The following is a 12,765-nucleotide window of genomic DNA, read 5'->3' as shown; positions in this document are numbered from 1 at the left end:
ATCACATATCTGAAACTAGTGAAACTACATGGCAGTAGAGGGAGGAAGACAAGATTATTATTATTTGTTTTTATTTTAGATTTCTTTCCAGGGAGATATTATATTATAATTGAATTTATATTGTGAGATTGTTGTAAACATTGCTTTTTGCTGCTCTATAAACTCTATATATTTATTCGTATTTATATATTTAATATATAAATACATTGTAATCATGTTCTGGATTCATATTTTTTCTAATAATAATAATTTAAATATATTTTTTTGTGATGTAAAAGAACAAATAAGAGAGAAAAGGACCAAAACAATAGCATCCCTATTTATATGAGACCTTTGCACCCTCCCACCTCACTGCAATGTGTGCAGGCATGTTGTCCATCTTACCTATGTAATATTTCATCTCAGTGTCATGCTTGTTCATGAGCTCCAGCAGGCGTAGTTCAATCTGTGCCTGGTTTAGAAAAGCCTTTTTGTTCTTAATGATCTTAATGGCAACCCATTCCTGCTCATGGTGGTCGTAGGCCTTCACCACCTGCACAGATATCAACACACAGAAAAATATGAATCAAAGCCAAGTCTCCCAGACTGTCACAGTGGTTTTTGTATTTCCCAAAAGTTAAACTTCCTGAAAAGGTAGAGTCGACAGTGGAAAAGCCAGTCACTTGTTACTGACTGTAAGAAGGAATCATTTTAGACATCAGCCAAATAGCAAACTCAATTTAGCATCAATGTTTTAGTGCACTGGTTCTTCATACTTCAGTGGTAAAAACAACTCACACTGTTGTTGATTACAAGGAAATATAATCATTTCATAATCATTTTTAGGGACTAGCAGTAAATGTGGTTGGGTTTTCATGCTGAAATGTTTCTTTGTTGACCTCCTCACCTGTCCAAAGGAGCCCTTCCCAATCAACGAGTCTATCTCATAGCGGTCCAGCCACTTTTCTCCATTTTTGACAATATAGTCATAGTTGTCATCATCATAGCCATCGTTATAGACTTTTCTCTCCTTCTTGGTGCTGCTGTCCTCTGGAGGGACCTGCTGGGCCCGCCGCTTCTTCTTAGTATAGTACACCTGTACATGAAAACAGATTAGTATCAGGCAGCTTAGGTTCCCTGCTCTGCCCCCCCCCAACCTCTTCCCCTTCAAAGAGTAAATACAAAAAACATTAACCCTTGGTGGTAAATACTCCTGACAATGCTTTAACCCTGGACCACATAATATTACACATCATGCAGTCAAATACATCGGAAAACTGAAATAAATCTTTCAATAAATGTGTGGGCTACAGTCTGCCTAGTGCTTCATACCTCATTGATGTGCTTGTAAGTTTTGATGAGGTCAACAGAGAGTTTCCTCAGTGGGGCGCTGGCAGGGTCTCTGAAACTAGGGGGGATCCTCCGCTGGAGTATGGTCATATCAGACAGCACCTACAGAGAAGAAGAACTACACTTCATACAATTCTATATAAGCACATGAAGACACTATCTTACCAAAGACTTAGAGGTTCATAGTTTTCAAATAGTCCACCTTAACACTTTATTTATCATGCAGTGTTTTTCAGTTGACTACATCGAAGTTTATCATTCACATTGAATTGTATTGTTCAGTGGTTTTGACTGTTTAAAGCAGTTTTGTAGCCTTAAATGAGACTGCTCTAAATGTTACCAAATATGATGTATTTCATTTGTTACTTCATAGGAAGCTTGTTAATATTAGGAAGGATGGTGATGTACTACTGACTACACAGTATATTTATACAGAAAATTTAGAACTGTGCTAATGTTTACTGGTGAAATGTCCTTTTTTTTTAAAAGTATATATTTTTTGGGCTTTTTTGCCTTTAATGTACAGGACAGTGGAAATAGACAGGAAACAGGAGGCAGAGAGAGGGGGAATGACATGCAGGATAAGACCACTCGGCTCGGGATTCGAACCGGGATCACCTGCAACGAGGGCTATAGCCTCAACACATGGGGCGGGTGCTCTACCCGCTGAGCTATGCTCAACCCCCCTGTCCTTTTTTTTAATGGTTGGGCTTTGAGGCAACAAGGTGTTTCAGAGCATTTACTCATGTCATTTTAAACTGCATGCTGACATTCATGTGTCATGGGATGTGGAAGAGGAGAAAGAAGCGGTCAGTCACTGGTCAGTCCTGAGCCAGAGTGAAGATGTTGGCAGCCAAAGACAGATGAGGAAGTTTCTTTAATCAGTTGGCTACTATTATAATGATAGAAATAAAATTATTACATGTGTCAGATGCTTTTTCAGCCATTATAATGTATCTCACCTCATGAATGGTCACATAGTTTAGCTTTTGTTACAAAGAAAGCTAGAAAAGAGGCTGATGAGCTGCTAAGTCTCCTTCATAAAAAAACTAATATGGAGAATAACTGACCAGTCTGATGTGTGAACAAATGTGTGTAGTTATTCTATAGTAACCTGATTACATCAGGTGATTTAATGAAGTTAACAATGAATTGTGGGTAACAATACTACACTGACACTTTACTTCTTAGAGGCTGTGGATTTATTAACATATCAATCCTGCTGCCTTCAGATGTTGCTGGGATTGAATGAAGTGAAGGAGAAATGCCTCATACAGTATAAAGCAGCTGTGGACAACAGATACTATACTATACAGATACTACTAACATTATTTCTGTTGTTGATTATTCTTTGTGTTTTTAAATGAGGTAAATGATTTATATTTAAGTAGTTTGGTCCTGGTAATAAAATCACCAAATCAGCACAAATTGATGTTGTCCACAAACAGACATAGTTCTCAGCTGTCTGTTTTTAGTGTGTTTCTTGTCCCACCTATACACTGTGCTCTCTTTGCTGCTCACTGAAATACCACACACGTGCATCAAACAGTCAGAGCGTTACCTCAGCTGCTCATTGCACCTCCACAAAAATACAGTCCTAAATGTTTTTGACTCAACCCAAAGCATGTGAGCACCTCCCACAGGACATCTAAGGGAATGCAGCCATTTACCACTTCACATCCACAGATCACATGTTGATACAATTAACACATTTCCATGACCTTTGGATTATCTTTAAATTTAAAAAAATGGTCCTCTGTTGTACACCCAGAAGGAAACCGGCACTGTTCTTCCTTTGTCTGAGACTGTGGACTGTGGCATGAGCTTTCCCTTGTGACAATGTCAGTTCTTAATAGATTAAACACACCTCTCCATTCTGGAAGAATATAAACCATGATAGCCCCAAAACTTTCAAAACTTTAGGTGTTTCAGGGCAACTCACATTCACTCACTCACTCACTCACTCAATCAATCACTCACTCACTCGCATTCACTCACTCACTCATATTCACCCACTCACTCACATTCACTCACATTCAAGAAAATGTTATGATGTTAGATCATTGCAAACCCTGTCAAAGTAATGCTCTGAGTTATTGGTTGTTGGTTGCAATTATCTCTGTAAAACCTGTCCCAAATGTTCAATCACAGCATAAACAACCATAACTAGGTGTACAGTGCAGGGGAGAGCATGGGGCTCTATTGAGTGAGATATTCAGCATTGTGTATTTTTAGGGGGGTTCCTCAACCAAAAGCACAAGAGAGCTAGACTGATTAAAGTGCACAGCAGATATAATGAGTGATATTTACTTATTGCAGATTTCTGACAATGATTGACAATTAATTACAATACAGAAATGGGTTTGAGGTCACTTGGAAACAGTGTCACCATGACACCCACTCTGTACCCCACAGAGCACTGACCAGTTGATTTAAAGTTAAAAAAAATACGTTATCACATGTTTTTAAATCAGTATTGGCCTTAATGATCCAGTATTGGTTGAGCTAAAGTCACAGTGTGTTTGTCTAGTCTAAGCTGCAGAAATGACCTGTAGTTACTATTATAACATTATTATAGATGAGGGGTACAATGTGGGTGGAGCATTTGAACACTGATGTTGGCATTGTCTACCATGCCAATCAACCAAACATCTGACCTCTAACTTCAAAGCATTTGGATTCATTCTAATGAGAATGTATCTGCAAGAATGAGTTTTCAATAAATCCACAGAGCCACTCAAAGAACTGAATGTCAGACCAACTCCAAACATGACATGACAGGCATAGAGACTGTGTAAATTGGGTTTTTTCAAGGCTGTAAAAACCCTTTGTGAGAAATATTTTTTTGGACATTGCAGTAATTTTCATCAACAATCTCTTGTGAAAAAGTCCCAGAATCATACCATATAACTAGCCTATAAGGTCTCACATATGCAAACAATGAATGGATAATAGCCATGTGTAAATATCTCTGCTTATGCATCACAATTTATCACAAAGCAAACAATATTACTTTTTTATTAATGAACTCAGGGCAGTAGTCTCATTTTCAGAAGCACAATTTGCATCATTGTTGTAGTCTTTTTCCAAAAGTGAATGGAAATGCGGAGACACAGGTAAATGTCTGGTACATCCTTTGGTGTTGCAGTTAACAGGTGAAATGTAACTCAATCCCTGTGCCAAAAGGATGGAAGGTAACACTGTATGTATGTATGTGTGTGTGTGTGTGTGTGTGTGTGTGTGTGTGTGTGTGTGTGTGTGTGTGTGTGTGTGTGTGTGTGTGTGTGTGTGTGTGTGTGTGAGAGAGAGAGAGTTACCTGCTGCTGCTCGGCCATGGAGTGGATGGAGCTGAAGGAGGGGTGTGTATGTGTGTGCTGGCTGGTCATGGCTGGCTCAGCGAGGGAGAAGCCCTGGGCAGTGGAGGAGGAGGAGGAGGAGGAGGAGGAGGAGGAGGAGGTGGGCGGACATCCTGAGCTGCTTACACCTGAGGAGAGAGAGAGAGATGATCAGAGGAGAACATTCAAATCTGTTTCTTTACTCCCATCTTTGGCAAAACACAGCTACTGCTGTGAATCAGACCACATGTTAATCCTTCCACAGTGACTGGACATACACACTGGACTGTCCAGCACACATCTCCAGGTGTCCACAGAAACAGGACAGCTTGGAACTATGTCTTCCTTGTCAAGTTTTTCGAAAACATGTCAAACATTTTAAACACATCACTCTGATTTAATACGTATGAATCTGTGTGTTTACAAAGCACATCCAAGCAGCTAAAGAGACTACCTCTTTAGTTGCTTGGACTCTGGAGCAACCCTGAAAACTAAAGGAATAGTTACTTTTATACTGTTACATAGACACATACTACTTTTATACATTTTAGGCTACCACACTATCAATATTCATATCCGAGTTGAAAACAATAAGGACATTTAATAGTAAGTAACATTTAATTATTTTAACATTAAAAGATTCATATGTTTCCATTGCTTTTTTCTTCCCTCAGACTGAAACATAGGTCATAGACTATTAGGATCTCCTTCCCATATATTACTATTACTATTAGTTTTTATCTGTTAAATACACTTAGCAACAGCCAGCTGGCTACCAATATGTACATACACTCTCTCTCCTGCACTAGAGCTGCAATCCATCCATTGATTGGTGGATTGCCAAGAAATGGATTGGCAACTATTTTAATATTCAGATAATTGTTTGCCTTTTTTAATTGGCTGCTTCTAGATTTTAAAGTAAGAATGATATGCTTTTCTGTGTTATCTAAGACATTAACTTGGGCCACTTTCCAGTACTAACTGCCATTACACAAGTATGTATGTAAACTCCAAAGAACATTGCAGAGAAACAATAAGAACTACACATGAATATGACTGAGCAGTCTTGTCATATACCTGGAATGAAGTGAGAATAGCACCTGGCACTGGTGTTGACCCTGTAATATTTAGCCAATGGAAAAACAAACTTGCTGGTCAGATTCATGAAAACTGCACTACATTGCTGATCCCTGATTCATAACAGGCTGACCAATCAGTGTACAATATCAATTGCTCTTTGACCTTTCAATCTAATGAAATGCTGGTGGACCATTGGTCAATGAAACACAAGCTTGGGACTTCTTGTGGTCCCAAGGTTCAAATCCAGATCGGAGGTCCTTTGCTGCATGTCAACCCCCCCCACCTCTCTCTCTCCCATGTTTTCTTTTGGTCTACTGATAAATAAAGGCATCTATGCCAACAAAATCATTAAAAAAGACTGTTAACTGTCTTAGTCAGCCACTGCAACCTTACACAGTAATGGAGCTAGCTTCCTCATTCAGGGCTTCAACCCTGAATATTTTGAGCCGGGCTCCGAATACTTTTGGTCCTCAAAAACAGGTAACTTAAGAGGGAAGAAGTTGAAGCAGTGAAGGGAGGGGAAGAAATATTAGGCAGCATGTAATAGATACAAGCCATGATGGTATTAAAGACGTAGGCAGTAGAGTTACTTTTACAGCAGCTGCCTCCACATAAAAGCCACTGTTTGCGTAGCATTAGTTAGCTCTTCAAAACCACTAATCAACTTTGATGTATTTTGCCTTTTTTACTGTTTTTTTTTCAATCTATAGCCATGGAAACTGAAATCATACAAATAATGTTGTCCAGGTGTCATTGAATGAAACCTGGAATTTTGCAGAAAGACCAGTAGACCCTCTGATGTTCTGTTTGTTGCCCCCCGCTGGCTGTATGTCAGTTCATTAAATACCTGCAGCATCACACAGTAGCTTAAAAGTGATATGTGCGACTCTGAACAGAGAGTGTGTATTCATGCATGAGACACAGCAGCAGTAACTTATGTTCTGTGTTTTACTACGCATCCAACAGGTCAACTGTTACACACAGATTCCAGGTACATACTACTATAATAAAGAATCTGTGAGGACATTCTTCACTGGAGAGTTTCCTGTCTTGTCAAGTTTATGATTACAGTCTTCAGTTTTGCTGTTACAATGCAGTATTACAATATTTGCTGAAGTGACTCTATGCATAAAAGTACTATACTGAATACTGCTAATCACTGAAGATAAAACATTTAGTTGTGCCATAAGTTAGTTAATGATAGACAGGTTTATCATTAGAGTTACAGTGTTATTAGTGTTTTCATGTGTTAATGGGGAGTTGATGGTCAGTTCCTCACAGAGGTTAACTCAGATCCTCAGACACACTTTTTTATTTGCTGGCAGTAATCAATAGAAGCTATAGGATGAAGTGAAAAATGATTATTATAGTGACAAAGTATTATTTTGTTATTTAAAGCAATACATGTGACAAAAAAAATCTAAATTCTCGTTCTTATCTTTGTGTTAGGGTTTCTGCAAATGAAAATACTTACATGTCACTGCAGTGTAAAATCTTTATCTTTATTTATATGTGCACTTGTCTGAAAACCGCAGCAGGAATAGAGTTTGCATCATTTCCAAAAATATGTGTAAAACTTGTGGTAATAAGTTGAAATGAAGAGGGCTTAAAGTGTTTAACACAGATGTGGGTGATAAACAGTAACAGCTAAACAGTCAAACCAAACCGGGTGCAAAAGTTGCATAGTCAATGTTAAGACACCAGAGCAGTAAACAGTGAAGCTTCTATCAAGGAAAGAACACACATGTAGCAACTAAACTGCAGACCACAAGCTAAACAAGAGAACTGAACATAGGAAAGGATGTTTTCTCTCTCTCTTCACTCGCACAAGCCAGCTGTGGATAAGTTTAATGCAAGTGCAAATGCTGTTGCTCTCTATAGCAGTCACAGTAAAAGAGCATATATTCTGACTGAACATGTAAGAATAACCTTAAGCTATGATCTCATTAGCTCTCTACCACTATTATCTTCAATGTACAGTGCAGGCAGTTCTATTCACTACTCAACATTTAAATAGATCTCTAAATGAGGTCCTGTTTGTGAAGGTGAAAAGCAGTCAGCAGCTCTGCACCTTTGCCTTAAACTGCATGCATTTGTGCTCTATGTGTGTTAGAAGGTATGGAGTGTCACTGGGACTGTTGTGGTGCTCTGGGTCCTGGCCTGCTTACAGACATGACACTGCTGGAGAGAGTGAATATCTGCCTAGTACTGGGAAATCTGCACCGTCTCTTTAAGAGACTGAGAGGCACTCACAGCACTTCCTCACTCTGGCATCCCCCTTCTTGCACTGCCATTGGTCGGGGCCCCCTCTTTCTCTGTCAGCTGATTCGCTGCTGGTATCTAAGGGCTGGCTGGCTAGCACTCTATAAATAAACCCAGTGCTGTTTCAGCAACCAGTGTACAATACTCATTAGCTACTTCTCTCCCTCCTCTTCCGCCTCTCTCCTGGTAAGCAAGTAGCTTCCAATAGCAGGCCTGGCTCTCAGGAGCAGTCTGACATACTCTCCCCTAGCAACCCAACCCACCCTACCAGTCGCGCTCTCCTCCCCCTTTCCTTCATCATCCTTCCTGCTTTCTCAAACCTCTCCACCTCTGAATCTGCATTCTCTCTTCTTTTTACTCATCCATCCCTCCCTTCCATCTTCTATCCTTCTTGACGTCAATCAGACTACTGCTCCCTATCCATCCATTTCTTCCCCCTCTGCTATAGTTTTATCTCTCCATCAGTGTTGTGTGGATGAACAACGATGCAACAACATTTATGGCAACAGAGAGGAGTCACTCCAGTCAGCATAAGAACATATACAACCGTCACAAACTAATGCTTCCTGCTCACAATTTGCTAGAGGATGAAACACAATATTGAGAGAACTTTAAATACCAGCAGTACCAATACCAGCCTCACACACAAACACGCCCTTAAAATGAATGCTCAAACTAGAAACTCATTCAACAATTTAATTTCAAATCACAATACCAAAACCTACAATAAAAATCTTGTAATATTACTGTAAGAGAAAGGGAGATGAGAATACAGATAGCAAAACAACTGGCTAGTAGTCAGCTTAATCTTATGTAACTCCAAGGTGAAAAAATGTATGATTTACCATGTGTCTTCTTCTTTCAGCTATTCCTATCAGGGGTAACCACAGCAGATAACCCATTTCCATCTATTCCTGTCTTCTGCATCTTCTGACATACCAACCACCTGCATGTCTTCCCTCACTATATCCATTTGGCCTTCCTATTTTCTTCTTGCCTGGCAGCTCCATCTTCAGCATCCTTCTCCCAATATAACCAGCATTTCTCCTCAGCACATGTCTAAACCTCCAAACCATCATTTACCATGTGTAACTAAACATATTGTGAAAAGGAATTTAGCTTATTACTGACTGGTTTTAATTTTTGACTGTGACTTGCTCGGGTAAAAGCAGCAGTAGGATCAGTCAACTGTTGAGCCTACATTGCCTTTCATTTTGTCATTCTAGTAGGAATGAATGGTGACACAGCATTGTTATATAAAGTCTGTAGTCTGAAGCCATGGACACAAACAGAAACAGTGATTTCATGGCTGACAAGGTCTCAGAGTTCTCTGAAACAGAGAGAAAAATGCCTTTCAATGTATTCTGCATAGTGTGGACAAAATCAACTTGTCAGCAAGAAAATGTCAGTGTGGAAAAGAGACATGATGCTTCAATCTGAAACATGTGCTGAGACAAAACAGAGGGACTGCATGCTAAAGTATGAACCTTATATTTTGTTCAGTGTGAATAAAATATGAAACTTTTCCTAGAACTTCCCATTCATCCGAAGGCAGTTTGACTCCACCTGTGCATAATATGTACTTATGAACACAGGTAGCCGACAGGTACAGCTAACATCTGTGCAGTTTGTTTTGAATACATACCTGCACAACACTCTACCCTGCATCACTATGCTCCTGTTTGAACCATGGTGCTGGATGACATGTACCTTCACCACGAAGAGTTTGGGTAAAGTTAATCACAACAGCTTGACTTTGTACTAAAGGTCTTTACAATATACAATGTAGAGGTTGTGATATGTAGCACAACAAGCTAGCAAAACACTGTCAGCAGAACCACATCCATGCAGGCTCAGAGTACCACTTTGCCTACGTACCATATCACAGAAGCACTAGCATGGCTGTAGACTCTTAGGGCCTTATTTTAACTATGCAAGCATGGTAGGTTTCAGGTGCACTGACAGTATGAGCATCTCCCTGTGTGTATCTCTAACGTATATATTGCCAGCCATTAGGACCATTACACACATAATTACACTTTTACAACATCTTATATACTCTGCAATATCAGAGTATACAAATTGGGACAAGTGATGTTTGGCTACTTGTCAGTAGCAGGGATTCAGACAGCTAACAGCCCTGAGTTACAACAGCACAGGGGGCTTAAAGTGTTTAGAGACTAGAGCACATTGCAGTTGTTTATAATACTCAGACAGGATTCTATAACTCTGGAAATTATCACTATTTTACTTTTGTTGTGATGATTGCGATGTAAAATCTATCTATAAATGACAGGAACATCTGTATGTCTGTCTGTTATTCGCATATCTCTCCAACTGTTCATCCAATTGATTTTAAGCCGTATGGCTGTTACGCTGTTGCCGGTATTTAAAAATGCCGGGTTTGATTCTTGTGTGGGACGGCTCATGACTCTTCAAGCGACAACTCATCTGACCAATCACCGGCCAGCAGTCTGTCAACGTCACATTTTAGTATCGGCTCGGCTCGCTTCGAACCTCAGCAGAGCAGGTAATAAAAAAGTACCAGGTACCAGGTACTATCCCTAATGGAAACACAAAAAAAACGAGGCGAGGCGAGTCGTGCTGGAACTGTGTAGTGGAAAAGCGCCATATAAGAGTTATAGAGGCTATAAGGACCAGAGTTAGAGAGACTATAAGGACCAGAGTTAGAGAGACTATAAGGACCAGAGTTAGAGAGACTATAAGGACCAGAGTTAGAGAGACTATAAGGACCAGAGTTAGAGACAATAAGGACCAGAGTTAGAGAGACTATAAGGACCAGAGTTAGAGAGACTATAAGGACCAGAGTTAGAGAGACTATAAGGACCAGAGTTAGAGACAATAAGGACCAGAGTTAGAGAGACTATAAGGCAGCACAGGGCCAGAGTTAGAGAGACTATAAGGACCAGAGTTAGAGAGACTATAAGGACCAGAGTTAGAGAGACTATAAGGACCAGAGTTAGAGAGACTATAAGGACCAGAGTTAGAGACTATAAGGACCAGAGTTAGAGAGACTATAAGGACCAGAGTTAGAGACTATAAGGACCAGAGTTAGAGAGACTATAAGGACCAGAGTTAGAGAGACTATAAGGACCAGAGTTAGAGACTATAAGGACCAGAGTGAGAGACAATAAGGACCAGAGTTAGAGAGACTATAAGGCAGCACAGGGCCAGAGTTAGAGAGACTATAAGGACCAGAGTTAGAGAGACTATAAGGCAGCACAGGTCCAGAGTTAGAGAGACTATAAGGACCAGAGTTAGAGAGACTATAAGGCAGCACAGGGCCAGAGTTAGAGAGACTATAAGGACCAGAGTTAGAGAGACTATAAGGCAGCACAGGTCCAGAGTTACCGGGTTCATCAGCGGCACGAAACGGCTTCGCCACGGGTTAAGCTTGCTCTGGGAGAGAAATCTGCCTTTTAAAATGAAGTTGCACTGTTAATACAGTAATTGCGGCGGTCCTATAAAATACGAACGAGTGCCTTTAGGCTACCATATTTACTGTAGTTGCAGCACAACTAAAAGGGCCGATTTTGTTAACTTGCTCAAATTTAGTTGATTTGGTATTTTTATTTGATTGTTGTGCTTATACCATGTGTCAGTAGGCTACATAGCGATTCGTTTCGGGGTGGGGGGTTGCTCTGATAAGTGGCAACACAGAGCTATCAGGATGCTTTGCTCTCACACCCGCTACATTAATATTCACACACAAACACATACACGTGCAGTCACTCTCTAGTGTGCGCTCTTGCTTGCATGCTCCAGATTCCGGGAGATTGGATCTCATTTGCAGGCGTCAGGGAGCCGCTATCAATATGCAGGGGAGTTGGGATGTCTGACTTTGTAGTAAAAACACACGCAAAAACGGATTTTGCACGGGCATTGCACTAGTGTTTAATAATACGGCAAGTAAACCACCAGGAATGTGAGCTTGCATATATGTGATTGTTCAACACAGTGGTTTGCTGGATGGCATCACATTATGTTGCCTGGTACACCCTTTGCTTTTTGCCAGAATCCTCTGTGTTGGTGCCCCCACTTTGCAAATGGACAGCCACTTTTCAAAAAAAGAGAGGTCTGAATGCAACCTAACTAGGCTTTACGCCAATCTGATCGGCTATATCGGATCGACCGATATTTAGCATTTTATACAATTTGTGAGATTGGCTGTAAAGTCTTAATTCGCCGATCCGATCAATGTCGTCATGTTGAAACTTTTTGCACATGCTCCTGTTGCATAGATTGCAGATGGCTTGTATTTTATCTGTCTCATTTAAGTTCCACACCACCGACATGTTTGTTTGAAACCGACTAGATTTGAGCCCTGTCACGATGTGACGGACAATAAAGTTTTTTTAATATTGAATCATTAGCTGTCGAATTCAAACAAACATGTGGGTGTTGTGGGCAGACAGATAAATCACAAGCTATTTGCAATCTGTGCAACACTAAAGTACCTTGTGGGGAAGCATCTGCAAAATGTTTCAACACCACAAATTTACCTGGATAGGGAACACGAGGAGGAGCATGCCGAGTTTAAGAAAAGGAGCGTGGACAAAAAAGACGTGATCGAATCGGTGATCGGTTTATTTAAACTCACTAATCGGTGATTGGCCCCAAAAATCCTGATCGTGTAAACCTAACAATACACTACTACTACTACTAACTAACACACATGTGCACACACTCTTGCAAAAAGTAGTATTGTTCTGCATAGGGAGCTATGTTGATTTGACAT

The 12,765-nt window shown here is 40.2% G+C and overlaps 1 protein-coding gene across 2 annotated transcripts in view; it reads right to left on the bottom strand.

The window, feature by feature from the left end:
- The window catches only part of dyrk1b (dual-specificity tyrosine-(Y)-phosphorylation regulated kinase 1B), an 85,891-nt gene that overhangs the window by 13,311 nt on the left and 59,815 nt on the right, over positions 1 to 12,765 (bottom strand). For both annotated transcript variants that reach the window (XM_053326760.1, XM_053326759.1), the window contains exons 2-5: positions 4,647 to 4,813; positions 1,312 to 1,431; positions 887 to 1,075; positions 385 to 532 (exon numbers count right to left, since the gene is read on the bottom strand). In XM_053326760.1, the coding sequence (XP_053182735.1) occupies positions 385 to 532; positions 887 to 1,075; positions 1,312 to 1,431; positions 4,647 to 4,715 (526 nt within the window). In that variant the 5' untranslated portion in view covers positions 4,716 to 4,813. The remainder of the gene's footprint in view (positions 1 to 384; positions 533 to 886; positions 1,076 to 1,311; positions 1,432 to 4,646; positions 4,814 to 12,765) is intronic.

Source organism: Scomber japonicus, chromosome 10 (assembly GCF_027409825.1).
Source record: "Scomber japonicus isolate fScoJap1 chromosome 10, fScoJap1.pri, whole genome shotgun sequence".
Taxonomy (NCBI): domain Eukaryota; kingdom Metazoa; phylum Chordata; class Actinopteri; order Scombriformes; family Scombridae; genus Scomber; species Scomber japonicus.
This window is presented reverse-complemented; position numbering and strand designations above follow the sequence as displayed.